The following is a 24,417-nucleotide window of genomic DNA, read 5'->3' as shown; positions in this document are numbered from 1 at the left end:
AGGGTCTGTGTACCTTGGCCGGAGCCCTACTCATGGTGGCAGGGGCAGCAGCAGAGGCCTGTGAGCCCAGGGCTGCTGAACCAGTGTCCGGCCCCAGTTCTGAGCTCTGGACCGCCTTAGCCCCTCCTCCTAGGCCCCAGCCAGGGGGCCAAAGAGGGGGGTCCCTACCGCGACTTATACCCACTCCCCACCCCCAACCAGGTCTTTCCAGACACCATTGAAACTGACCTGAAACTGACCAGAAACTGACCCTGGGGCCCTGGGGCTTGCCTGTCAAAAAGGGTGGGCTGTGCTCTGCCAGGTACTAGGGTGCTACCAGTTAATGTGTGACACCCCCAACCCCCATGGTGGCACTTTAACCAGAGGCCTGGGGCTGATTTAGGGGGTCAGAGGCCCCACCCACAGTGGTGGAATGTCCAGCAGAAGTCTGGACTGAGGCACATGAGTTATAGCTAAGGAAACTCCCTTAAGGGGCCCAGAGCCCATTAGATCCTTCTCTGCAGCCCTATCCATAGCCCATCCTGGTCCTACCAAGCACAAATACTGTTTGCTTCTCAATCTCAAGGTTGCTGGTGTCAGATCTGAGAAGGACCCGGCTGCTCTACCCCTCAGTGCCTCCAATCCCTCCATGAATGTTCTTTTCCTATCATCAAGGGCGGTGGGTCATCCAGTCATAAAACTTGGGATTGAATTTCTTAGAAACAGAGACATAAAACTTCTCTGAAGAACCTCAAGTGTTTTGAGGTGCCTGCTCTGGGCACCTGAGCCTCTCTGTTCCTGTTCCAAAAGAGCCCATGCATCATAGGGAGCAGCCCCCAAACCAGAGCGGCTTCACCCTCCCCAATAACGGAAGAGACAGAGACGCAAGGAGACAGAGATGGCCTTTATGTCAGGCAAAGAAGTATGATCCTGGAAGAGCAAACTACAAAGGCAAACGCAGGGGAGTGAGCACAGAAAGAGGGCCAGGAGTCTAGTGAACTAGAGAGTCACCTTTGGAGGAAACTGCCTCCAACAGCACAGTCCTTAAACACCAGGACGAGAAACTTGAGGGTAGTGGGCATGGAAGAGAGTATGGCCATAGAAATGTGAAGGAGACCGCTGTGGGTACAGTCTGGGAGATGGGTGAGTTTGAGCAGACAGAGGGATGGGTTGCCAGGCAAGTTGGCTGCAACTGGATTCCAGTAGCCTTAGGGCTTGTGCACTCATTCACCTTGAAGAAAGGGGCCGACCCTGAGACATGGGGCCGGTCTGAGGGCTCTGAGGAGCTCGATTTCCACAGGCTGAGCCTGGAGAGCCCTCAGAGTCCACGGGTATCTGGGAAACCCAGAGAGCTATCCACCCTCCGAGGCACTAAAACAGTAAAGTCAAAAGTGCCCTTTGAATCAGCGGGTCAGCTTCCCATTTTACAGATGAGGAAACTGAGGCTCAGACAGCAGGAGAGTCATCGTGCCCAGGATTACACAACTGGTAAGTGGGTGAGCTGGGGTTGCCACTTAGGGTCCCGACAGTCACATTAGCTTCCTCCTGAAGATCCCTAAAGCCCTCTGCTTCAGGCATCCGCCGGCCTTCCCTGCACCTCAGCTTCTCCACCAGATACTTCGAGGTCGTAGGTTTGGGGTCCAAGGCCCCCTCCGCTGAGCCCGACTCTCCGGGGCTGGGCGGGTGCACATAAGCCCGGCCCCCGCCTGCCCCCAGCCCCCAAAACCTCCTCCCGCCCTTTTCCCAAGTCGAGGGTCCCCAGTGCGCCAGAGCCGGCCAAGAGCTTTTGGGGGTATGAAAGGGTGGGGGAGAGAGGCGGAGCCTCACGGTGGGGGGCTCAGCAGAGTCTAGGGTCTTGCAGCTTTTAGCCGCCCGGGGTGGAGTCAGGGGCGGAGCTACAGGGGCCCGGCCGGTGTCTGGATGGGTCTAGATTCGGAGAGACCCGGACCGGGAGAGAAACTGGGGAGGGAGGGAAAGGGGCGTGAGGCCAGAGACGCGGGCAGGGACGGGGGCGGGCCTAGGGAACAGCACACCGACCCACTCGGGAGCTTCCTGAGCTGGGGGTCCGGGAGAGGGCGGGGCGGGCGGGAGGGCGGCGGCGGCGGCGGAGCCAGGCTCTGGGGCTGGCGGCCGAGCAGCCTCCCCGGGGATCCCGGTCCAGCCTGAGCGGGAGTCCCGCGGGCGGACAGACAGCGCTGCAGCCGGGGGCCCGCGGGGTACCGCCCGTGAAGAGGGCCTGTTTGAGCGGCTGAGGGCCCCTATTCACCGGCCCGGGCCGGACGATCAGAAAAAAAAATAAATAACGTCTGTGCCTTCCCGGAGAGGAAAATGAAGCGGCGGCAGCGGCTCGCGCCACGTTCTCGGGCCCCGATGTCAGAGCTCCCAGCCCCGTCCCCTGCACACTCACATCCCGCCGCTGTGCGACCCCTGGCCGCGGCCTCTAGAGAATCGTCCCGGAGCAGGGGCCGCGGGCTCCGCTCCGCACACCCGCGTCGGAGACGGCGGAGGGGAGCGGGGGGCGGAGAGGCCCAGGGAGGGCGCGGGGGAGGGAAGAGGCGCCCGGGCCGCGGGGGGAGGGGGAGCGGCAGACGCCGAGGCGAGGGACGCGCGCGGCGGGCGGCGGCTCTGAGCGGCGGCCGGGCGGGGGGCGCTGGAGGCTAGGCCGGCCAGGGGGGGATCCCAAGAGCTCCATGAAGTCCCCCCGGGGCCGCGGACGGGGCGCTGTCCTGGGGAGGCTGTCGGGGGATCCCCGACACCCATGGCTAGGCGGGGGCCGCGGCGGCGCGCTCGGAGTAAGTCGGGGTTGAGGGCCAGCAGCGAGGGGAGGGGGCTGGAGGTGGGGAGGGTAGACTCTCGGCCCGACCGGGGCGGGCGGGCTGGTTTGTCTCGGGTTCATCGGCGCCTCTTCCGAGCCCCGTGGAGCCGTCAGCCCCGCGCCGCTCGGCTCCGTGGCTTTTTTGGAAACTTGCAAATGTTTTCGTAGAGAGAAAAGGGGGAGGGGAAGGAAGGAGCGAGGGAGTGACCGAAACGGAGCTCGGGGCTGCTGGAGGAACGGAGGCCAAGGCCGGGGGAGCTAGAGATGGACTGACAGACAGGCAGACAGACCGAGCGTCCCGGCCGCAGGCGCGCTCTAGCGGCGCGGGCGCAGGCGGGGCTCCGGCCGAGGATGGAGAGGGAGTTGCCGGAGCCCGCCGCCGACTGGATGGGGTTCAGAGGGGGCCGAGGGGCGAGGAGCTGGCGGCCTGATCCTCGAAGGGTTCAGCGTCGTTGCAAAGTTGGGCTAGAGTACCCAAGCTGCACGCCCCGAGCTGCGCAAAACGCGCCCCCCGCCCCGCCCCCCGACTTGCGCTAGCAGCGGAGCTAAAAATAACAGTCCCGTTGGCCCCCCGCAGACCGCGACCCCAACCCCTCCCCCGACCCCTCCCCCACTGGGCGTGGGGGCAAAGCCACAGCTCCCAGTTCCCCAAAAGAAAAAAAAAAAAGGAAAGAAAGAAAAGGCGGCGCGGGGTGGGGGGGGGGGGGCGGGGGGCGGGTCGGGGGCGGGGGGCCCGGCCATATGGATGTGATTTCTCCGCTCGGAGGCAGACGGGCAGCTCCGCAGCTCTCGGCGCCCGCCCGCCGCCCGCCGCCCGCCCGGCCCCCGGCTGCCTCCCTTCCTCCCTCCCTCTCTCTCCTTTGCGCTCGCTCGCTAGCCCTCCGCGCATGGGCCCCGCGCCGGGCCCCGGGGCCTCGGGCCGCCGGGCCTCCGGGGTCCCCTAGGCCGTGGCGTGGGCGGGGCAGCCCGGCCTGACGCAGCTCTGTACCCCACCACCACCACCACCACCAGGGCCGGCGGCGGCGGCTGCCCCGAGGGACGGGGCCCTAGGCGGTGGCGATGGGGGCCGCCCGGATCGCGCCCGGCCTGGCGCTCTTGCTCTGCTGCCCGGTGCTCAGCTCCGCATACGCGCTGGTAAGTCACCCGCTCACACTCCTGAACAGGCTTCGGGCTTGCTCTGGGGTCCCTGGAGGGGGGATGTGTGTCCAGGGCTCAGAGGCTTGAGTTCCCACCAATAATCTGAACTTTGCGTGGGGGTCCCCTCCAGCCCGGCATCCTTGGTGCCTGCTGTCTCTGGGATGTCTGGACACTGGGCTGCAGATTGCCAATAAGGTTTCCTTATTTCTGAAGCCTGGGGCTGGGGTCCCAGGTCTGGAAATCTGTGTTTGGAGTTCTCCTGTCTTCTGCTTCTAAGAGCATCTCTGCTCTGTGTCTCCCTTGAAGATGACAGTGTGATCTAGCAGAAGACTGGGCTTTGGCCCTGACGTTGGATCCCGCAGACTTTGCTCTGGGGGCCTGTGTTTTCTGCAAGTTTTGTTTGCAATCTGGGACACAGGGCTGTTGGAATGAGGTCAGGGGGTAGGGTTCAGGGACCCCCTCCAGTTTGCACCATTGCACACACACACACATGCTTGCACTCATGTCCAGCTTCACCCAGACTGGAAGATGTCTGCCCAGGGAGGCGGGTATGGTGTGGTATATGGAGGAGGATGGAGGTCCCCTGAAGGAGACTGACCTCACAAAACACTCCCACAAGAGAAACTCGATCGGGTGCGTGAGGAGACCCATGCTGTACCCTCCTGAGAGCAGAGGCCAAGAAGGGACCAGAGGGAGAACTGACAGAATAGGAGATGAGGTTAGACAGAAGAGAGAGACAGAGACAAAGAGGATGGGAGTGAGACCTCCCCAGCCGGAGGAGTAGATAGACCAAGAATAGCAAAGAAAAATAGGGAGAGACTGGCAGGGGCTGAGAGCTGGAGGCACGAAGCGCGAGTACCCTCCTCATTCTGGGCCAGGTCTGGGATGATTTCCTGGGGCGTCAGTCGGATCCCACAGCAGCCCTGTCTCGGGGGACCAGCCGTTGCTGAGGAGACTGTCCGCCTGTGCATCTGACTTCAAGGCCCCAGTTTCTCCCCCTCACCTCCCAGGTGCGGGTATTTGCCTTCTAGAGAGGCAGGCGGGCGGCCCATTCCTGCCTGGCTCCCTGTCCACGGGGAGCCCCAGGCGGGAAGGCGGGAGCTCTTCGATTCCTCCAATTCTGCCAAAGCCTGTGTAACCTTGTGCAATCCTTCTCCCCGCCTCAGTTTCCCTATCTGTAAAAAGACACCAAGAAAGAAACATTTGCCTAAGAGTTCCCCGATCTGCAGCTGTCCTCTTCTCTGCTGGCTTTAACACATCCCATTCACTGTTGCCCATACCCACACAGCATGGTACCCCAAAGCCAGAGACATCACTCCATACAAGGATTTGTTGATGAGGAAACTGAGGTTCAGAGATGATCAGCACCCTGGGCAGGCGTGCTGCAAAACCCTGGTGAATGCCAGGCTCCGGAGCTATTTCCCAGCCTCCCCTCGGGCCAGGGTCACCTTTCCCAGGGCCCCTTCCAAGTGAGCATAACCACTGTGCAGAGCCAGCCAGCGTGGTCTGTGGACATGCATGTGTGCAAGCGACTGTTGAGGAATAGACGGGGTCATGGGCGTGGGTGACCTGTGAGTATCTCTGTGTCTCCAAGAGGGGCACAGTGGGACTCGGAGAGTGGTATTCTCTGGGTCTGTGTGAGTGCAAATGTCCGAGTCCTTGTGTGAGCTCACGGGTGTCTGAGGCTGTAAGTCTGCACGTGACTTGCAGGAGCATGGTTGTGCATACGTCTGTGTTGTGTATTTGTGATCACACTTGCACCCAGGTCTGTTTTTTTTTTTCTTGTTTTTATTGAATAAATGCTTCTGTAGTGCTGTCTACTTACCAAACACTGTTCTAAGAACTTTACAATATTAGCTAGTTCAATCTTTCCAACAACCCTCTGAGAAAGGGTTCTGTTATTGTCTCCTTTAACTGACCTTCACACAACTGATAATGACTATTATTTGTTGCGTCTCCACCATGGTCAAGCCCTGTGCCTCTATGACGGTCCTGTGCCTCTATGAGGGACCCATGGGGACCCACACTGATTTCCAGGGAAGCTGAGGTACATGCAAAGAATTTGCCTGGCTTAGCCCTGGCCCAAGGCTGAGGGTAGGGAAAGAGAAAGGATGCCAGGGCTGGGACATTATTGGAACATCCGTGGCTGGCACACAGGACATGAGCACATTGAACCTTCCCTGGCTCTGGGGATAGAGGATATGGCCCGAGGGTTCCCCCAACAGCCTGTGGGCCCCCTGGGCTCAGCTGGAGCCAGCAAGAAACTCAGTCTGCCTACATCCTCTCCTACATCCAGTGGATGTCGCTTCATCCTCAGCGGATAGCTTCCCATCACCAAACCTACATGCTGCCCACCCAACTGGCCCCAGTCCAGGGACCTCACAGTTGCAGGACCAAAAGGTCTTCCAGTGGGAGGATACTGGCTGTGGCCAGACTCAGCTGATCCATCTTGTGCCTTCCATCTTTTCTCTGCCAGAAAAGAGTAGCTGTAAGGTTGAGGGTCAGGTGGGGTGATGTTTGGAGGAAGAGATGGGCTGGCAGATTTTGAGTGGAGGAGCTGGGAAAGGGGTGGTCTTGTCCTTGGGGATGCCTTACCCTACGGACACCCTCGGCCTGCACATTTTGAAGCGGCCAAAGGTCGGCATTGTGGGGTTGGGAGGGGCAGGCTTAGAGTGTAGAAATATGACCTCAGGGTCAGACTCAGGAGAGGTGGTGGTGGGTGGGATTCCACGGAAGCACTCCCAGCATGCTCCAGGGTCAGCTAGCCAAGGGGCTTGCTTTTATAGAAGGGGAGGAACTGACATGTATTCAACAGTGGCTGTCCCCAGATTCTGAGCTAGGAACCGTCACAAGTCTTTTCTCATTCCATCTGTTCCTCCACCCATTTTATGGGAAAGGGCCCTGAGGGTCACACAGTGGGTCTGTGCCCCAGGTTGAATTTCAACTCGGGTCTTCAAACACCTGCACTGAGCTTCTTCCTCCAAAGTAGGATGAGGGCTTGTGCTGGCAGGAGATCCCTATATCTCCCTCTGGTTTCCTTTTTCCTCTTTTTCTTTCTTCTTTCTTTCTAGTAGAATCCTTTGGCTATTTTCCTTTTATTTTCTTGTTTTAATTTCTGAACTGTACTTGAATATGTTCTTTCTTCTTGAATAGAAGATTCAAGTAATACACATTAAAGAGACGTTAACCTTGATTCCTCCCAAACTCCATTCTCCATTCTGGAGAAAAAGCTTTTTTTTAAAACAGTCTGGGTGGGAGATGTCCTCCTAGAGCTTTTTCTCCAAAAAGGCCCCTTTGGTGTCCATACAAAGTAGATAGTTTTAGTCTGTTGTTCTCTGTTTGTTTTTTAATAAATGATGGCAGTTTGTAGATAAGGGCTCTGCCATATGCATTTTTCTACTTAAAGGTGTATCTTGGAGACCTCCATGTCAGTAAATATAAATCTGTCTTTTTAAATACTGCATAGTATTCCCAAAGCCTGAGATTTATTAGCAGTCCCTTGGAATGTACATTTAGATCATTTCTGCATAATTTTCGAGTGTGTGTGTGTGTGTGTGAGAGAGAGAGAGATTTCAGGTGGTGGCAGAGAAGCCCATTGAAATGCCCTCTTGTGTCCTTGTGCAACCATTTCCCTGTAGGATATTTCTAGATCCTGTCATTGCTGGGTCTGAGAACATGCATATTTTTTTTTACTTCAAGAGACATGGCCAAACAGCCCTCTAAAACGCCCATACGGGTTTATACTCTCGGCCCTAGGAGTGACCAACAGGTCTCTAACACATACTCCCTGTTTCAGGGGATAGTCTGAAGATTCTTTTCCTCACCTTTGCCATGGTGTCTTTTGTCATTTTAATGAGAATGACATGAAAAATGGTGTCTCTTGTCATGTTAATTTGCTAACGACCAGTGAGCCTCTGGACTTGTACATTGGTTTATGGTCCATCTTCTAAGAGCTTGCTCAGAGCTGTTACCCCTCTTTGTATGGGTTATTTGTGTCTTTTTTTTGTATTGATTTGTTGAAGCTTTTTATATCACCTGCCCTTAAACACCCCTGCCCCTCCACCCGCAGCTCTGGGAGCGCCTGTGGACAGAGCAGGAGGAGGGGGCTGAACCCTCCCGGGAATTTGGGTTTTCTTCGGAATGTTTTAATGAGGCGTCAAGAGGCCTCCCCCAGATTCCTGTTGTGGGCCTTCTGGGGACACTCCCTGGTCCGGCCACCACATCAGGAAGGCAGCTCTTTCAGAAAGTCCCCAGGAAAAAGAAAGGGTGGGGTGGGGGTTTGCAGATGCCAGAAATTGTCTGCAAAATACAGTGCGACTGGGAGAGGGTGCAGAGTTTTGCTCAGATTCTCAGAGACATCAGAAACCTCCAAACTTTTCAGAACCCCCAGCTCTGGAACCTGCCTTGTGCAGAAGTGAGACTTGGAAGGATTCTGTCTTGCTGACCACCTTATGGTTAGGCTAGTTCATACCATCCTTTTGGGCCTCGCTCCCCCAGCCCAGGTAGAGGCTGCCTGTGAAGATCCACTGGGTCCTAGCAGCCAACTCTGCCACCCCAGGCTCCATCCCACTGCCTGCCCTGAAGGCGTCCACGTTGGCCAGGATGAGAGGCGTCACAGTGCCTCCCCCCAGCCCCTCCCAGCCCCGAACACAGGCAGCCTGTTCAGGAAGGCCAGGCGAGGGGGAGGAAAAGTCAGCACTTGTCAGCGGTGGCGTGGCGGGGCAGGAGTGTCCCCGGCAGGGAACCCGTCCCAGCCTGCTCCGGCCAGCCAGACAGACGGAGGGCAGCAAGGGGCAGGGAGCAGTCCCCAGCCAGCTGGCATGGGAGACATCGAGGGGTGCCAGCACAGGTCCCAGTAGTGGAACCTGGAGAAGAGGTGCAGGAAGGCCAGGAGGTCACCAGGGGGTCTCCTGTTAGCCAAGGTTTTCTCCTTGTGGCTTTTCTGGAGGTGCGAACTCCCCTTCCTCCTAATGTATGAGTGAGCAGCTGTCCTCTGCCCAGTGAGAGCTGAGCGGAAGCTGCCATCACCAACAAACACCATCACCATCTGACCACCTCCACGTCTATCTGCATCCCCAAATTACCTCTGTGGATGCTGCTCTAGGTGCTCTGCAAAGAGGCTCTTGCTTGACACAGTGAAAGATACAATCCAGAAAGGCTCCGAGGAGAACTGGTATTGAGGCTGACTCTAGTGGATCCATGCGGCAGGGCACCTCCTCCTTTCTTTCCCATGCTCTGGAGTTGCTGCTGCTTCGGTATCAAGCAGACCTTAGCTCTGTTCCTGGCCCTCTTCTTTCTAACTGTGCTCTCAGCCTCAGTGGCCGCGTTTGTAAGACGGAGTGGTGGTGGAAGGTGGAGGAGAGGTGGTTAAAGCTCCAGGGGCAGGGGTGGGTGCCAGCCTGCAGAGGGGCTGTCATGGGGTGGGAGACACTGGCCACACCCAGTGATGAACAGCAGGTAGATCTGCTTTCTCTGGAGGTGATCAAGAAGCCAGCAGCTGCCTGCCCCCCAGGGGACCAAGCTGACCCTAGGCAGAGGGATGGATGAGATGACCCAAAAGGTCATCCTGAGGCAGGTACCATCAGTAGAGGAGCCTCTCTCCCAGAGACAGGGGTGTCAGCAGCTAAAGAAGGATCCCTTGTATTTCCTCTTTCATTTTGCCTGGAGGAGGAGAATTGTAGGCATGTCTGGGATCACAGACAGCAAATGTGTGGAATTTGGCAGTTAGGAGAGGGGCCGAGAGGAGCAGCCCTCATTTGGTCAGTGGCATGGAGCTGGCTCTCCACCATCCGCACCATCACACCTCCATCGCCATCACCGGCCTCCACATCGCCCCGCTCCCTGTCTGCATCTCCAGCCCTACTGCCACCATCCCTGCCTTCCCAGCTCCAGTACCATCCTCCATGGGGTCGCCCTGGGAGCCGAGTTAGAAGGAGCCGCTTGCCCCCACCCCTAGGCGGGAGGGGTACTGAGCAGATGGCTTTTCTCTCCCTGTCAGCTTCTGAACTCAGGAAATGAGAAACACATCCGGGCTTCTTGACCACACATTACTCTCTTCCTGAGACAGCAGCTTCTGTGTTTGTAAATAACATACTGGCTTTCAGCCCCGCTCTGCACCCTGCCTGGAGCCCCATAGATACCAACTCTGGGCTCCCAGGCCACCTCTCTCCCTGCCTGTTCACAAACTGCAGATCATGCACATGTGTGCACCCAGGAAGGTTCCATGTGGAGCGTGGAACGCGGGGAGAGTGCTGTAGCCAAGCCCTACCATGGTCAGGTCAGGGGAAGTCAGCCCTAACCCAAGACCCTAGGAGGGGCGTGGGAGGAGGGGGGTTCGGGACACCTGTCACCGGGGCTCAGTGACCCTATCAGTGGTGTGTATGGATTAACTGCCCCCTGGCCATGACGCAGCCCCCGGCCCCTCAGTCCTCACCAGTGAGATCCAAGATTGCACAGACTCTCTGGATCTAAAATGATATAAATCTGAGTCCTCCTTACCAGGAGCCAAGACAAGGAGACCTGAACTCTGCAGGGGGAAAGGGGCTGGTCGGGGAGGACGCAGTGGATAGAGTGGCCAGGCCAGGAGGAGAATCAGAGCTATCAACATTTTCTGCATCTGTCCCAGGAGATACGACCTCCTCACTCAGAGCAGAAGCAGAGTGTGGGGGGTCTGGCAGTGACCTGGAATCTTAATGTGAGTCCAGGGTGGATCCAGAAATCCACATCTGGAGTTGTTAGAATGCCTTTCACCCCCAAAGCTTGCCAGGCACACCTCAGCCTGCAGGCTGTCCTATACTCCCCCCTCCCAATCCTCCCTGGAACCCCATCCCCGGCCCATGCCCCTCACTGTGGCCCCCTGGACCCAGTCATCTACTCAATCTCCCGTCTCTCTGGGTCCCCAGCCTGGGGGCACCCACGGTGTCCCGCAGCACAGGGGTCCATAAGCGGACTCGGAAAGCCACGACTTGGTGATGCTATTGACCTGGTAGCAGTGGTAGCCACCAGCTTTCCACGGGCTCCACCTCCACCAAGCTTTCCATGCAGTGCCTCATTTAACCCTCACACCAGCCCTGTTATTTATTTATTTTTATCCTGGGCAGCACTGCACAGCTTGTGGAATCTTAGTCCCCCAACCAGGGATCGAACCCGTGCCCCCTGCAGTGGAAGTGCAGAGTCTTAACCACTGGACCACCAGGGAAGTCCCCAAAACAGCCCTCTTATTGTCCTGATTTTACAGGTGGAAAGCTGAGGCACACGGGTTAAACAACTGTACCAAAGATATAAAGCCAGTTAGTGGTGGAGGCAGGATTCAAGGTCCAGTGCTGGTGGCAGAATCTCCTTAGATGAGGAGAGGGTGCAGGTGCAGGGAGACGTGACGGGCACGCCCCAGGCCGGGGTGCTGCGCTCTAAAGCAAGCGGGAATGCACTTGAGGTAGGGCTGCCCTCCGTTCCTTGGGAAAGTGCCTTCTTTAGATGTATATATATTTGGCTGCACGAGGTCTTAGTAGTGGCATGCAGGATCTTTTAGTTGTGCCCTGTGGGGTCTAGTTCCCCAACCAGGGGTCGAACCCAGATCCTCTGCATTGGGAGCAGAGTCCTAGCCACTGGACCACCGGGAAGTCCTGAAAGTGCTTTCTTGACTGACGTGAATGCTTCTTGCTGCACTGGCAGTTCTGCTGTGATTGGGTGACAGACAAATGGGTCATACAGGTTAGGGAGGCCAGAGATGGTGCCCCCGACCTTGAGGGTGAAGGAATCTGGGGGCTTTCTGATGCCTGAAGCACATACCCTCCCCCTTCCTGGGCATCCCCAGACCCACCGGGAAATGAGAGTTCAGGGCAGAGAATGTGCCTCCTCTTGGCCACAGAGAGAGTGCAGTAGGTAGAGGCTGAGCAGATGCGTTGGGCCTGTGAGAGGGTTGGGACTGAGATCCTGGTCCTCACCCAGCTGCACACCTGTCTGTCTGTCAGTCTGCCAAACGGGCAGTTTTCAACCCACGACTGCCTGCCTGCCTTTAGTCCAGGGCACCAGCTGTGACATTCAGTCACATCAGCGGGCCAGTCTCTCGGTGGAGAGGGCCGGTGTGCCAGGCTTTCCCCAAGACTGGTGGAAGTCTGTCAGCCACTCGGGAGGTTTCCGTCAGCTGGGGGAAAAGAAAAAAAGAAAAAGTATGGTGAGTATCTGTTCGTCTTGAAAGAGCTAAAGGTGGACAGAAGGAGAAGGGGTGGTGGGGAAGGGGGCTGAGGGAGTAAGAATAAGATACAGGAAAGATGGTCCTGACAGTGGTTATGGGGCTGGTGTCCATGATGGTGCTCACGTTGCCTTTGGTGGTTATGGTGCTGGGGAGGGCGGTGATGGCAATGGTGGTGGTGACACTGGAGGTGGTGGCGATGGTCGTGGTGGTCACTGCGCTGGTGGAAAAGGCACTGGTGGTGGCGATGGTCGTGGTGGTCACTGCGCTGGTGGAAAAGGCACTGGTGGTGGCGATGGTCGTGATGTTCTACCAGCTGTGACGGTGCTGGTGGTGGCTATGCTGGTGTTAATAGTGGTTAGAGCTCTTGGTGGCAGTGGTATTGGTGGTGGGGGGGGATGGTTGTGTTGGTGTTGGTGGTCAAGGTGATGATGGTGCTAGCCGACAGAGGTGCCAGTTGCAATAATGGAAATGGTGGTGAAAGGGTGCTGTCGTGGGGCTGGGATCAGACCCCTCAGCAGCCTGGGTCCGCAATGCCAGAGGCACAGAGAGAACGTCAGGTTAGTCTGGGAGCTCCCTGGATTAGGGAAGACCAGAGTTGCCTCCCTCAAACCCCAGTTCTCAGGGCCACTTCTGCCCTAGGCTGCTCAGTCAAAGCTGGAGGTGGGGAAAGGGAGAGGAGCTGCAGGGGCCAGCAGCAAACACTGAGAATCTCTCCAGCCCTTCCTGGGTACTGGGTCCAGCTGAGATCTCAGGGTCTAACTCAGATGCCAGTGATACGCGTGCAAAAGCACGGATACCCACAGACATACAGGCTAATGAGCAACCCTTATCACACACTCGCAGACGCGCACACGCGGACCTTTGCCCAGAAACACCTTCAGACACTCAGGCGCACGTCCCAGATGTGCATGCTGGAGATCCCCCCCTGAGAATATACAGAGACAGGGCACACGCAAGTGCATACATCGCCAGATGGCGTGTGCGCGGCCACTCAGGGATGTGCAGCCACGCACGCGCACGCGCGAAGACGCGCACGCGCCTCCGCTAAGTGAAACCAGCAGAACCCACGTCCGACCGAGCCAACTGGAGACTCCTTGGCTCTAGAAACCCTTGCTGCTGCCACCAAGAGACTCGGTCAATTAACTTCTCCCTGCAGCGGGCTCCCTGACCCGCCCGGCCGGCCGGCCCGCCCCCTAGCGCGGGTACCCGCCCCTTCCCCGGCCGCCGCCTCCCTCCCCCGCCTCCTCTGGGCTCTCCCGCCCTTGCAGAGCTCCGCGCAGGCTGGAGGGACCCGGCCCTGCCGGGGGACGTCTGAATGGATGCAGCTCCGCCGCTGAAGGTCTAAGAGAACCAGGCTCTGCCCTGTGGAGTCTGAGGGGTCACAGCCCAGCTCTGGGTCTGAGTGGTCTCATGGGACCCATCCCCCAGTTCTGGGACTCTGCAGGGACGCGGCCCTGTCTTGGAGGGTGAAGGTGGGGTCTGAGGGGATGCTTTAACCTCTTGTGGCCCCTCCTGGCAGTGGCGGGGCTGGGGCACAGAGTTGTTCCCAGGGCAGCTGCCTTTAACCTCTGACTCCCAACCCTAAGTCAGGGAAACAGAGGCTCAGAGTGAGTCCCGCCGTCACTCCCCCCTGCCACGATGCTCTCATTTCCATCCTTAAAATACTGCCAGTGAATCTAGCGGGTGGCAGCCAGTACCCAGGGTGTGCAGTGTTGGAAGGAAAGGAAGGAAGGGCATCCCGGGCAGAGGGGAGAGCAGGAATCGAGGTCTGTCCCCATCATCAGAACACAGGGTCTACAGGGATGGAGGAAAGCTTCCAGATAAGCTATTGATGGGGGTGACTCCCACCCACAGCCTGCACGCGAGTGCCCTGCCCAACCCAGACCACTTGCCAGCAGTTTCTCCATCCCCTCCCTCCTGGGACCTCAAGGGTGGGAGGGGCCGAGGCACTCTCCATTCATGGGGAAAGCACTGACTGGGGAGAGGGCCAGGATGGAAATCGGTGACTCCTAAGGTCCCGAGGGCACTAGGACTTGCAGGAATCCAGGCCCCTCGTTTGTTTCCCCAGAGTTCGCCACCCCTTACCCATCCCCTCCCTACCCAGGGTCCCCAACAAACGGCAAGATCCGGTGAGCATCCATCCTGGGACATTCCATCCCTTTCCCACGCACCCTTGGGGAACAGACTGGACAGCAACTATCAGAGGCTGCCTTCTATGGGGTTACTATCGGGCAAGTGGGGGACAGCCCCCCTTCCTTCCCCTTTTTTCCCTCTGGTAGGTCAGGCCATTGCCCTCGAAGCCAAGGCTGCCTGTCTGTAAAATGGAGCTACAGAAGGTGGATTCCCCACATTCTTGTGTGTGTGTGTGTGTGTGTGTGTGTGTGTGTGTGTGTGTGAAGGAGGCTGGGATAGCTGTGGCGTCGGCCACTCTGTGGGGAAGTGCTGCCTGCAATCTGACCTTCCGCTCGGTAGGTGGATGCAGATGACGTCATGACCAAAGAGGAGCAGATCTTCCTGCTGCACCGTGCCCAGGCCCAGTGTGAGAAGCGGCTCAAAGAAGTCCTGCAGAGGCCAGGTGGGGGCGGGGCCGAAGGAGGGTCTGTGGGCAAGGGCAGGAGACACAGAGGGGCCAGAGGAAGGTGGGCGCCCAGCAGGCAAAAGAGGGTGGCGCCAAGAGAGGGCGGGTCCAGGTAAAGGGGGCCAGGCCACAGTGAGGACCAAAAGTGGGGTGAGTCAGGTGAATTGAAAGTCAGCAGGTTCAGAGATGCTCTGAGCCTCCCCTCCCAGGGCCGGGATAGGAGGGCATGAAGGCAGCTACAGTCTGAATCATCTCTAACACGTAGATGTGGTGAGGCCCACCAGGATCAGGAGCGCTGGAGTGGGCCAGGACTGCCTCCTAGAGGAGGGAGCAGTACCCAGTGCAGGTCCAGAAGCGTGAACAGGTCTTTGAAAGAGGCCCCCCCGCAAGGCAGGGTGTCCAGGCTCAGGAGAATGGGGCTGGGGAAGGAGAGTAGAGGAATACGGATGGGCATCCATGTCAGTCATGGTCACTGTCCAGTAGAGGGCTCTTGAAGGGGTATGAACGCTCCCTCCTACCAACACAGCATCTCCAGGGGACCCCGGCCACGGTCAAACTGGGAAGGGCAGTCACCTGACCTCACAGCTCCTGCCCCAGTCTCAAGCTGGTCTCTTCCTTGAGTCCATTTCCTGAAAGCGGAAACGGGGCTTCGTGAGCAACCAGCCAGCCTCTGACTTCTGTCTGATGAATCCCCTCGACCTGGAAGAGACCCAGACCCCACCTGATTGGCGGTGGCAAGAGCAGCTTCCTCCCCTGCACTGGCCCTCAGACCCCTGGGAGAGGGTGGTGATGTACACCCCAGATGCAAGCGCACAGTGACATCCCCTGGAGCCCACAGCCCTCGCTCCCAGTCACAGGGACTCACATGGTCTCTGCTGTCAGAGTCCTGCCCACATTGGGCCCACCAGTGGCTCCCTGGTCCCCTGCCCCAGTCACATCAGGGGCTGGGAGGGTCTGAACCCAGACCTCTTTCTGGTTGTAGAAGCCTGGAGGCACACCCCTCCCTCTGCTGTCTCTGTTTAACCTTGGAGGCCTTCCCTTCTCACCCCATCTCATATTGCTACCCCCACCCTACTGATGCCCCCAGGTTTAGGTGGATTTGAAAATGGGCACAGCCACTCTATCTCAGCCCAGGGTGTCTGCAATTAGCATCCCATTGTTGCCACAAAACCTGACATGGGAGGGCCAGGAGGCTGCAGCTGAAGGTCAGATAAGGAGGAAGACTTTTCAGCGAGGAAGAGAGACCTCAGACATCAAGCAGAGGGAAAGGCCAGGTCCCATCTGAGATGGAGAGGCTCCAGGGTCCCTTGTGGAAGCTGTGGACCCCTAATTCGGGTACCCCAGGGCAGGGGTTGGGGTAGGTGGGCTCATCGGCCGTCTCTTGACATCTGCACACTCTTGCTCTTGTCTTTTATACCATCAGCTTCTAGACCCACAGGGGCGCTCTGGCCAGACTTCATTTTTGCTCTTTAACCTCTCTGCTGACATAACCACCACGGTCTGCGCTTGCCATGCGCCCCCTGGTGGGCTTTGGCTACAAGTGCCGAATCAGACAACACTTCTGCACGCATTTACTGCTCAAACCACTAGTTGATCCCACACCTGAATGGCGTTCGCTCCCCTTTGAGCCCCTTGTGACAGTCTACATGCCTCCTGATTACTTCTGTATCTGGCAAGCACTTTGCTGTTTGTAAGGCACGTCTCTACCTGTCGTCAGGCTGGGTGTCAGCAGCGCAGGGGACAACCCCCATTGTGTGGAGGGGGAGTCCGAGGCAGGAGGGGACCCTGGATCTCCTGTAGTAGCAGCATTGTTGACAGCCATAACTGCCCTGATTTCTCCAGCCGACATAATGGAATCAGACAAAGGATGGGCATCCGCGTCCACATCAGGGAAGCCCAAGAAAGAGAAGGCATCTGGGAAGCTCCACCCTGAGTCCGAGGAGGACAAGGAGGTGCCCACTGGCAGCAGGCCCCGAGGTACGTCTGTGCTTCCCTGCAACCATCTGATGGCTCTGCCACCTTCACGTGATGTCATGCTCCTCGGCTCTTGGAGGAAGGGAGGTGTTGGGAGGAGATGGAGTGGAGGGGGCAGGCAAGCTGGATGGACTTGGACCCGGAGAGGTGGGCAGAGAACTTGTCCCGCACACCTCAGGGGTAGACCCTGGGTTATGGCCCCTCCCATGGAGAGAAATGACAGAGAGCCCAGGAAAGAGAGGAGCAGGGAGAGACGTGGAGACATAGAGACAGAAATAAAGAGAGGCAGGGGGAGACGGGACCAAGAGGCACTGGTCGATGAGGACTCAATATGTCAGAGGAGGTGCATCAAGACACACAGTGGGGTGGGACAGAGGGGGGCGCAGGACAGGAAGGTGGCTGTGAAGGGGTGGGGCCAGAAGGGGGAGGAGGAGGAGGGCAGAAGAGAAGAGAGGGAGGGACATGCGGGCTGCATTGTCCCTGGGGGAGGTAAGGAGAGACAAACGTGGAACCCAGGCTGCAGCCACAGGGCCGGTTTGAACCGGCTGGGTGGGCAGCAGATTCCAGATGGGCCACATCTGGGAGGCTGTGGTCACCCTGTGGCTCCCCAGGGATCAGAGGGAATTGTAGGCCTGGCTAGGCGGGGCTGGGAATATGGTGCCCAGGACAGAGAGTCTTTCACCAAGCTAGGGTGGGTCTGGCCATCAAGGCAACCTTCCAGGGTGGCTGGAGAGTCCTGTGGTTGGAGCCCTTCAGGGGGAGAGAGGGGAGAGAAGGGAGCTGGGGGTGGGAAGTGGAAAATTCAGAGGCTGGAGTCTTTCCAAGGTCACTTAGTATCTCTGCTGTGAGGCTGGAGCCCCAAAGTGGGATGTGTCGCCCTGCCTTGAATCCCACAATTAGCACTTATGGATTTGGGGGATTATATGTCCCTCCATGAGTGGTCACCAGAGTCTGAGAGCAGGTGCTCGGGGCGGGTCTTGGGTAGTGGTGGAAGTGCATATCAATCCCAATTCCCCAGTGAAGGAACTGAAGTGCAAAGAAGGTGGACACCTGCATGAGGTGGGCAGCTCTTCAGGAGTCCAGCTGGCACTGGAAATGAGAGTTCCTGCCTCCAGTCCATGGTCCTTGGGCATGGATCACTCTGGAAGCATTCTCAGCTGAAAGAGAGTTACTCTGGGACATGCCCTTCTCCAGGGACACCTGGAAGGTGGGACCAAGAACAGAGAGAAAAGAGGGAGGCCTGGCCAGGGGCTGAGAACTTGAGGAGGGCAGGGCCCTGGGCTGTATGACCTTGGCAGATCACTCGCCTCTCTTGGCCTCTGCTAGCCAATGGGGCCACTGCCAACACCCCCAAGGAGGGGTGATAGTGAATTCTACGAGGCCAGGGGGTGCAGGGCACAGTCAGGAGTAAGGGCTCAATACATTCTCCAGAACACTCCAAGCCTGAGTTCTCCAGTCTTCGGGTGCACCCTGAAGGAGCCAGTGACCACAGGTGTGTTTATTCCTCTGGGTCACCAACCGTGGATCTGACAGGTGTCCTCCACCTTTTTCTGTCTGTGTTTGTGGGTACAGGGCGCCCCTGCCTGCCGGAGTGGGACCACATTCTTTGCTGGCCGATGGGGGCTCCGGGGGAGGTGGTAGCCATGCCCTGTCCCGACTACATTTACGACTTCAATCACAAAGGTAAGGCAGGCTGGAGTAGGGTTGGGGACCGCGGGCACCGTCAGGACTTGGAGCTCAGGGGTTCAGGGGTTCCAGACCTGACTGCCCTGACGCCCCCTGCGGACCTGCAGGCCATGCCTACCGCCGCTGTGACCGCAATGGCAGCTGGGAGCTGGTGCCGGGGCACAACCGCACGTGGGCCAACTACAGCGAGTGCGTCAAGTTCCTGACCAATGAGACGCGCGAACGGGTGCGAGCCTTTCCCCTGTCACCTGACCCGGATCAGGCTACCCGACCACCAACCCTCCCCACCCCACCCCGTGACCTCTGACCTAGCCCTGACTCCTCCAGCAAACGTACCTGTGCTCTCTGACCCTTAACCTGGTGCTCACCCGAGTCCCAGGGCTCTGACGGTAACTCCCCACCTGCGCAGGAGGTGTTTGACCGCCTGGGCATGATCTACACCGTGGGCTACTCCGTCTCGCTTGCATCTCTCACCGTGGCGGTCCTCATCCTGGCTTACTTTAGGTGGGCGGGGCGAGGAGTGAGTGGGGCGGGGGTCAGTGGCGAGGGGACGTGGGCGGGGCCGAGGGGAGACAGTGGGCGTGGCCAAGGGCATGGTTGGGTGGGGCCGAAGAATGGGGTCTCCCTACCCCTCCGTCTACCCCACTGTCCGCCCAGCGCGCGCCGGTGCTCCCCCACCCACCGTGCTGTCGCGCGCCCTGCAGGAGGCTGCACTGCACACGCAATTACATCCACATGCATCTGTTCCTGTCCTTCATGCTTCGCGCCGTGAGCATCTTCGTCAAGGACGCGGTTCTCTACTCGGGCACCGCCCTCGACGAGGCTGAGCGCCTCACGGAGGAAGAGCTGCGCGCCATCGCCCAGGCACCGCCGCCGCCCGCCGCCGCCGCCGGCTACGTGAGTGCCCCCCTCCGGCGGCCCGCGCCGCCCGCCCGGGGCCCCTCGCCACCGCCCGCCTCGCAGGAGCCCCACGCACCCTCGCCCTCACCTGTCTCCTGAGACCACGCGCGCGCTTCGGGCGGCTCATACCCACCCTTTGCATCCTTCCAACCCCTGTCGCCTAGGGCTTTGTGAATTCCCTCCCCGCGCATCCTGCACTTTCATCAACTCTCCTGCCTCGGCCCAGGCCCCCAACCACCCCACTTCTCCACGATCCCCGCTCTGAGTGTCCTGAGTGTCCTCCTGTCTTCTCAGCACACACTCCTCGGCCCCTGCCCTTAGTAGAGCTTGTCCGATCTTAGCAGCATCCCCTAGCACTGCCCGCCCTCGGTCCCTCCCAGCCCTCCCCAGATGCAGGCCCTGCGCTCTGGCTAACATCAGCTGCTCTCCTAGGTGGGCTGCCGGGTGGCTGTGACCGTCTTCCTTTACTTCCTGGCCACCAACTACTACTGGATTCTGGTGGAGGGGCTGTACCTGCATAGCCTCATCTTCATGGCCTTCTTCTCAGAGAAGAAGTACCTCTGGGGCTTCACAGTCTTCGGCTGGGGTACGCAGGCACGTGGGCAGGGTGGGACCATGGACGGCAGGGTCAGAGAGTGCCACTGAGGGGAAGACACCCACACGGCATGTCCTGGGCTGGATGTGGGGCAGTAGATGCCCCACAGGCTGACACCCGCCCCCCCCAGGCTCAGGGAACAGGGCTTGGCCAGAGGTTCACTTGGGGTTGGCTCAGCCTGAAGTTGGGGCTCTCCTGGAGGCAGGTTCACCTGGAGTTGAGGCTCAGGCCAGGAGAGGGAAGGGCAGGCAATTTTCAGGTCAAGACTCCACTCAGGATCAGAGCGGACCTTGGGTCAGAGGTCAGCGTGGGGCTGGAGTTAGAAGGCAGTTATGCTCCTCACTGTGTCACCAGTACTGGAGCTGGGTTCCGGAACCCTCCCTCCACCGAGTCCCGTTTCTCCCCCACTCCCCACGCTGCGTGGAGCTATGTAGGCCTCTGCCACCTCGTGCACAGGGTTCATGGCCCAGAACTGCAGGCCCTGGCTCTATAGCATCCTCTGGGCTTCGACAGCCCCTCTGCAGAATGGTGGCTGGGGCTCTGCCCTCCTCCCCGACGGGCTTCGGGATCGAGTTACCGATAATTATCCATTATTGTTGGCAGCTCCAGAGCTTGGCCGCGCTCCGGGGCAACTGGCCAGACTGCAGAGGGGCAGGCTGGGTGGGTGGAGCCCTCCCTGCGTTCAGCACCTCAAGGCCCTCAGATCGATAGTCCTAGCTTCCCTGCCTCTTGGTGGACACTCTGACCTTGATGTCACCCTTGGCAAGCTCCAGAGTTGCAGGCTGATACAGGCTCTGGGGTAGAAGGTGTCCACACACAGATAGGGGAACACACAGCACTTTGTGGCACAGGGACATCACAGCTCTTTTCCTTGCCCAAACCCTGCCCCTCCCATGGGTGCACCAGACCTAGAATGAAGTGGGAGGGGGTGGAGAGTGGGGAATGGGGCTCCTTCCTAGAGCAAAACTCACTCAGAGGTGCCACGTACCATCTGAACTGGCTCGGGCCTAGGCACACTGAGATTCCTCTGTAGCCCCTGGATCAAGAATCCTCACACCATCCAACCTCATCCATTGGGGACTTTTCAAAGCTGGGGGGATGCTGGAACAGAAAACCCCTGATTGTAAGCTCCCCTCCATAGGGAGCCCCCAGCCCAGAACAGCACCCTTTAGGGGAGGGGAGGGCAGAATGGACTGGGTGTGGATAAATTAGTGATCCCTTATTTCACCAAGTGCCCAACAGGAGTGCATGTGTGTGGTACAAGATACGGAGCCACGATGAGGGCAGAGGGCTGAACTGGGTCCTGGGGGCTGGAGCCCTGAGGGGAGGCTGCGGGGACCTCAGGGCAGCACGTGTAAGAGCGGGGCTGTGTCCCCGAGCAGCCCGTGTGCCCAGGGGGAGGGGGGTCAGGGGCAATGGGGGGCTAAGCTGGGGTCACCAGGGATGAGGGGAATGGCCCAGAAGGTGGACTGAGGAGCGAGACGTAGTGGACAGCAGCTACAGCCGCTCACACCCTGTCCTGCTCTGCCCACAGGTCTGCCTGCCATCTTTGTGGCTGTGTGGGTCGGTGTGAGAGCTACCCTGGCCAACACCGGGTAGGTCCAGGTAGAGAAGGGGGCAGGAGGCTGGGACACAGGCCAGAGATACCCCTGGTACCCTATTCCTCCGAGGACCGTATGAGGGGCGCCTCCTGTCCCCTGGCCCTGAGCGGCCCCGGTTCCAGGAGTTTTCAGCCCAGCTTCAAGCTGGGTGCCCACCAAAGGTCACCAGTGGCCACCGCAGAAGGGGCTCTGTGGGTGGCCTCGGGCCCGACCACATCCCCACTCCCCTGTCCTGTGCTCTGGGGCGGGGGCGTGCAGCTGATGTCAGAGCCGCCCTGGAGCCTTCTTGTGGGGAATGTGGGGGCTGACAGCCTCCATCTTCTCAGGTGCTGGGATCTCAGCTCTGGGAACAAGAAATGGATCATCCAGGTGCCCATCCTGGCCTCCATTGTGGTGAGCAGGGGGCCTCAGGGCCGGGTGGGAGTGTGGACCCTGGGTCCCAGTGATCAGCCCCTGACGGGGACCTATAGGGGCTCTCCTTGACCCCAGGGCTGGAGCCACAGGGCCGGGTGGGAGTGTGGACCCCAGGTCCCAGTGATCAGCCCCTGATGGGGACCTATAGGGGTTCCCCTGGACCCCAAGGTTAGAGCCACAATGCTAGTGAGGCAGCTGACCCCCACCCCAGTCCACACGGGGAACCAAGGACCTCAAGAGCCACCTGGGGACACACTTAGGCAGAGCAGACCCTGGGCGGGGCTGTGGGTCCCAGAGTCCTCGCCCCTCCCTGCTGGGACTGCGGCCTCAAGACGCACGCAGCCCTGCCTCCCTCCCGCAGCTCAACTTCATCCTCTTCATCAACATCGTCCGGGTTCTGGCCACCAAGCTGCGGGAGACCAACGCTGGCCGGTGTGACACGCGGCAGCAGTACCGGTGAGCCACGCCCGCCGTGCCTAGCCGCCTCAGCGCCCGGGGGTCGCTGACGCCCAGCGCCACGTTCAAAAGCAGGCAGAGGCCCCAGGGCTGAGCCTGGCTCAAGGAAGGGCGCAGCTCCTGACTCCCCGGCTGGCCCTGCCGGCCGTGACGGGATCTTGCCTGGCTCCTGGGGGCACCCCCAAGCCAGCCTGGGCCACTTGCTGCCAGGCCCCTGCACCCGAGCTGGGGTCTGTGAGGGCAGCACAAACCCAGACCTCTCCTCAGAGAAGCCGGTCACAGGGAGTCTGAGAGACAGGTGGGCAGTGGGTGGGCATGAGAAGGTGGACGTTTGGCTGAAACCTGCGGAGGGTCAATGGGGTGAGGAAGGGGAGCGCCAGCAGAGTGACCAGCAGGTGCAGGGACAGGGCGACATGACTTACGGTCCGCTCTGGGACACCTCAAAGTCAAGGGGCCCTATTCACACTTTGCTGAGACAACAAAGTGTCACTGGCTTAGGTGAACTGGGCCGTCCCCCGCTACCCACGGCTGCCAGAGCTCCGGGCCTTTTAGTGGCTTCTGGAGCCTGGGGCTGGCAGGTCGAGGTGCACAGTGCCTGTTGAGGCCGAAGTGACTCCACCCTGACCCGCCTGCCCCACTGGCCCAGGAAGCTGCTCAAATCCACACTGGTGCTTATGCCGCTCTTTGGCGTCCACTACATCGTCTTCATGGCCACGCCGTACACCGAGGTCTCAGGGACACTCTGGCAAGTCCAGATGCACTACGAGATGCTCTTCAACTCCTTCCAGGTATGCAGCCCCGTCTGAGGGTGGGAGGGACGGGTGGGACGGGGGAGGCTGCTTCCACCCTCTCCGGATGCCTCTCTGGGCCCTGACCCACCCCCCTCTCTCCACAGGGATTTTTTGTTGCCATCATATACTGTTTCTGCAATGGCGAGGTAAGCGGTAGGCCAGACTGGGGCAAGACGGGGAGGATGCAGGAGTTCCAGGGGCCAGGGGTGGGGTGGGGTGGGGTGGAGGGAATTCCCTGGCGATCCAGTGGTTAGGATTCTGTGCTTCCACTGCAGGGGGCCTGGGTTCGATCACTGGTCAGGGAACTAAGGCATGCGTTGTGCCCAAAAATCTAAAAATTTTAAAAAAAAATTAAAGAATAAAAAAAGGAGTGCCAGGGGCTGCCCAAGTCCTGTCCTTTCATTCTCCTGCCTGGTTCTTACTTTGTTCCTCCAAGAACATCCCCGAGGACATTCTGAAGGCAGAGAGAAGTCTTTCCAGATGATTCAGGCTCAGGATGTGTGGGCACAGTCAAGCGTTTTCTCAACCCCACGGTTGAATTGTCTGTTATCCAGTTTGAACACTCCACCACCCTTGGGGTCATTTGAGCCTTCTACATTCTGGGTGTGTCCATTGCCTGCTGCCAGGCACCATGTTCTGAGAATGACGGGATTTTTCTTGGCCTTGAAATTTTCCAGGAATAGGGCTGAGCGTTGTTAGGGGCAGGGATGTGGGCACTGCTGGGGTTGGGGACATGTGGCAGAAGGGTTTGGGGCACACCTGACTGCTTGCCCTCCTACTGTCGCCCCAGGTACAGGCTGAGATCAAGAAATCCTGGAGCCGCTGGACACTGGCACTGGACTTCAAGCGCAAGGCACGCAGCGGGAGCAGCAGCTACAGCTACGGTCCGATGGTGTCTCACACGAGTGTGACCAACGTAGGGCCCCGCACGGGACTGGGCCTGCCCCTCAGCCCCCGCCTGCTGCCCGCGGCCACCACCAATGGCCACCCGCCGCTGCCCGGCCACACCAAGTCAGGGTCCCCGGCTCTACAGGCCACACCGCCTGCCGTGGCCGCTCCTAAGGAAGATGGATTCCTCAACGGCTCCTGCTCGGGGCTGGATGAGGAGGCCTGTGCGCCAGAGAGGCCACCTGTCCTGCTGCAGGAGGAGTGGGAGACAGTCATGTGATCAGGGACCCGAGGGTTGGACCTGTGGACGTGAGGGTGGACAGGTGGACCAAGAGACGGGTTGTTGGATGGTTGCCCACTCAGGGCTGGGGCTGGGAGGACAAAACAGGAAAAAAAAAAAAAAAGAAGA

General features: G+C 59.1%; 2 protein-coding genes across 5 annotated transcripts in view; one reads left to right on the top strand and one right to left on the bottom strand.

The window, feature by feature from the left end:
• MYL3 (myosin light chain 3) overlaps positions 1-2,463 on the bottom strand; it is a 23,504-nt gene extending 21,041 nt beyond the window's left edge. The window contains exon 1 of the mRNA XM_061128781.1: positions 2,387-2,463. The gene's annotated coding sequence lies outside the window, so the exon portion shown is untranslated. The remainder of the gene's footprint in view (positions 1-2,386) is intronic.
• The window catches only part of PTH1R (parathyroid hormone 1 receptor), a 25,321-nt gene extending 904 nt beyond the window's left edge, over positions 1-24,417 (top strand). The window contains exons 2-16 of one of the 4 annotated variants that reach the window (XM_061128776.1): positions 1,410-1,467; positions 3,806-3,928; positions 14,598-14,700; positions 16,546-16,680; positions 18,250-18,360; positions 18,471-18,589; positions 18,773-18,867; positions 19,068-19,260; positions 19,696-19,849; positions 21,393-21,453; positions 21,786-21,852; positions 22,235-22,329; positions 22,976-23,117; positions 23,225-23,266; positions 23,911-24,417. In XM_061128776.1, coding sequence (XP_060984759.1) covers positions 3,854-3,928; positions 14,598-14,700; positions 16,546-16,680; positions 18,250-18,360; positions 18,471-18,589; positions 18,773-18,867; positions 19,068-19,260; positions 19,696-19,849; positions 21,393-21,453; positions 21,786-21,852; positions 22,235-22,329; positions 22,976-23,117; positions 23,225-23,266; positions 23,911-24,288 — 1,770 coding nt within the window. In that variant the 5' untranslated portion in view covers positions 1,410-1,467; positions 3,806-3,853 and the 3' untranslated portion in view covers positions 24,289-24,417. Of the gene's footprint in view, positions 1-1,409; positions 1,468-2,602; positions 2,772-3,805; positions 3,929-14,597; positions 14,701-16,545; positions 16,681-18,249; positions 18,361-18,470; positions 18,590-18,772; positions 18,868-19,067; positions 19,261-19,695; positions 19,850-21,392; positions 21,454-21,785; positions 21,853-22,234; positions 22,330-22,975; positions 23,118-23,224; positions 23,267-23,910 lie in introns of those variants that run through there. The other 3 variants (XM_061128777.1, XM_061128775.1, XM_061128778.1) reach the window with 3 other exon arrangements.

This window comes from Dama dama, chromosome 24, assembly GCF_033118175.1.
Source record: "Dama dama isolate Ldn47 chromosome 24, ASM3311817v1, whole genome shotgun sequence".
In the NCBI taxonomy this organism is placed as follows: Eukaryota; Metazoa; Chordata; class Mammalia; order Artiodactyla; family Cervidae; genus Dama; species Dama dama.
Note: the sequence above shows the minus strand (reverse complement) of the source record. Positions and strands in the feature narration are given on the sequence as shown.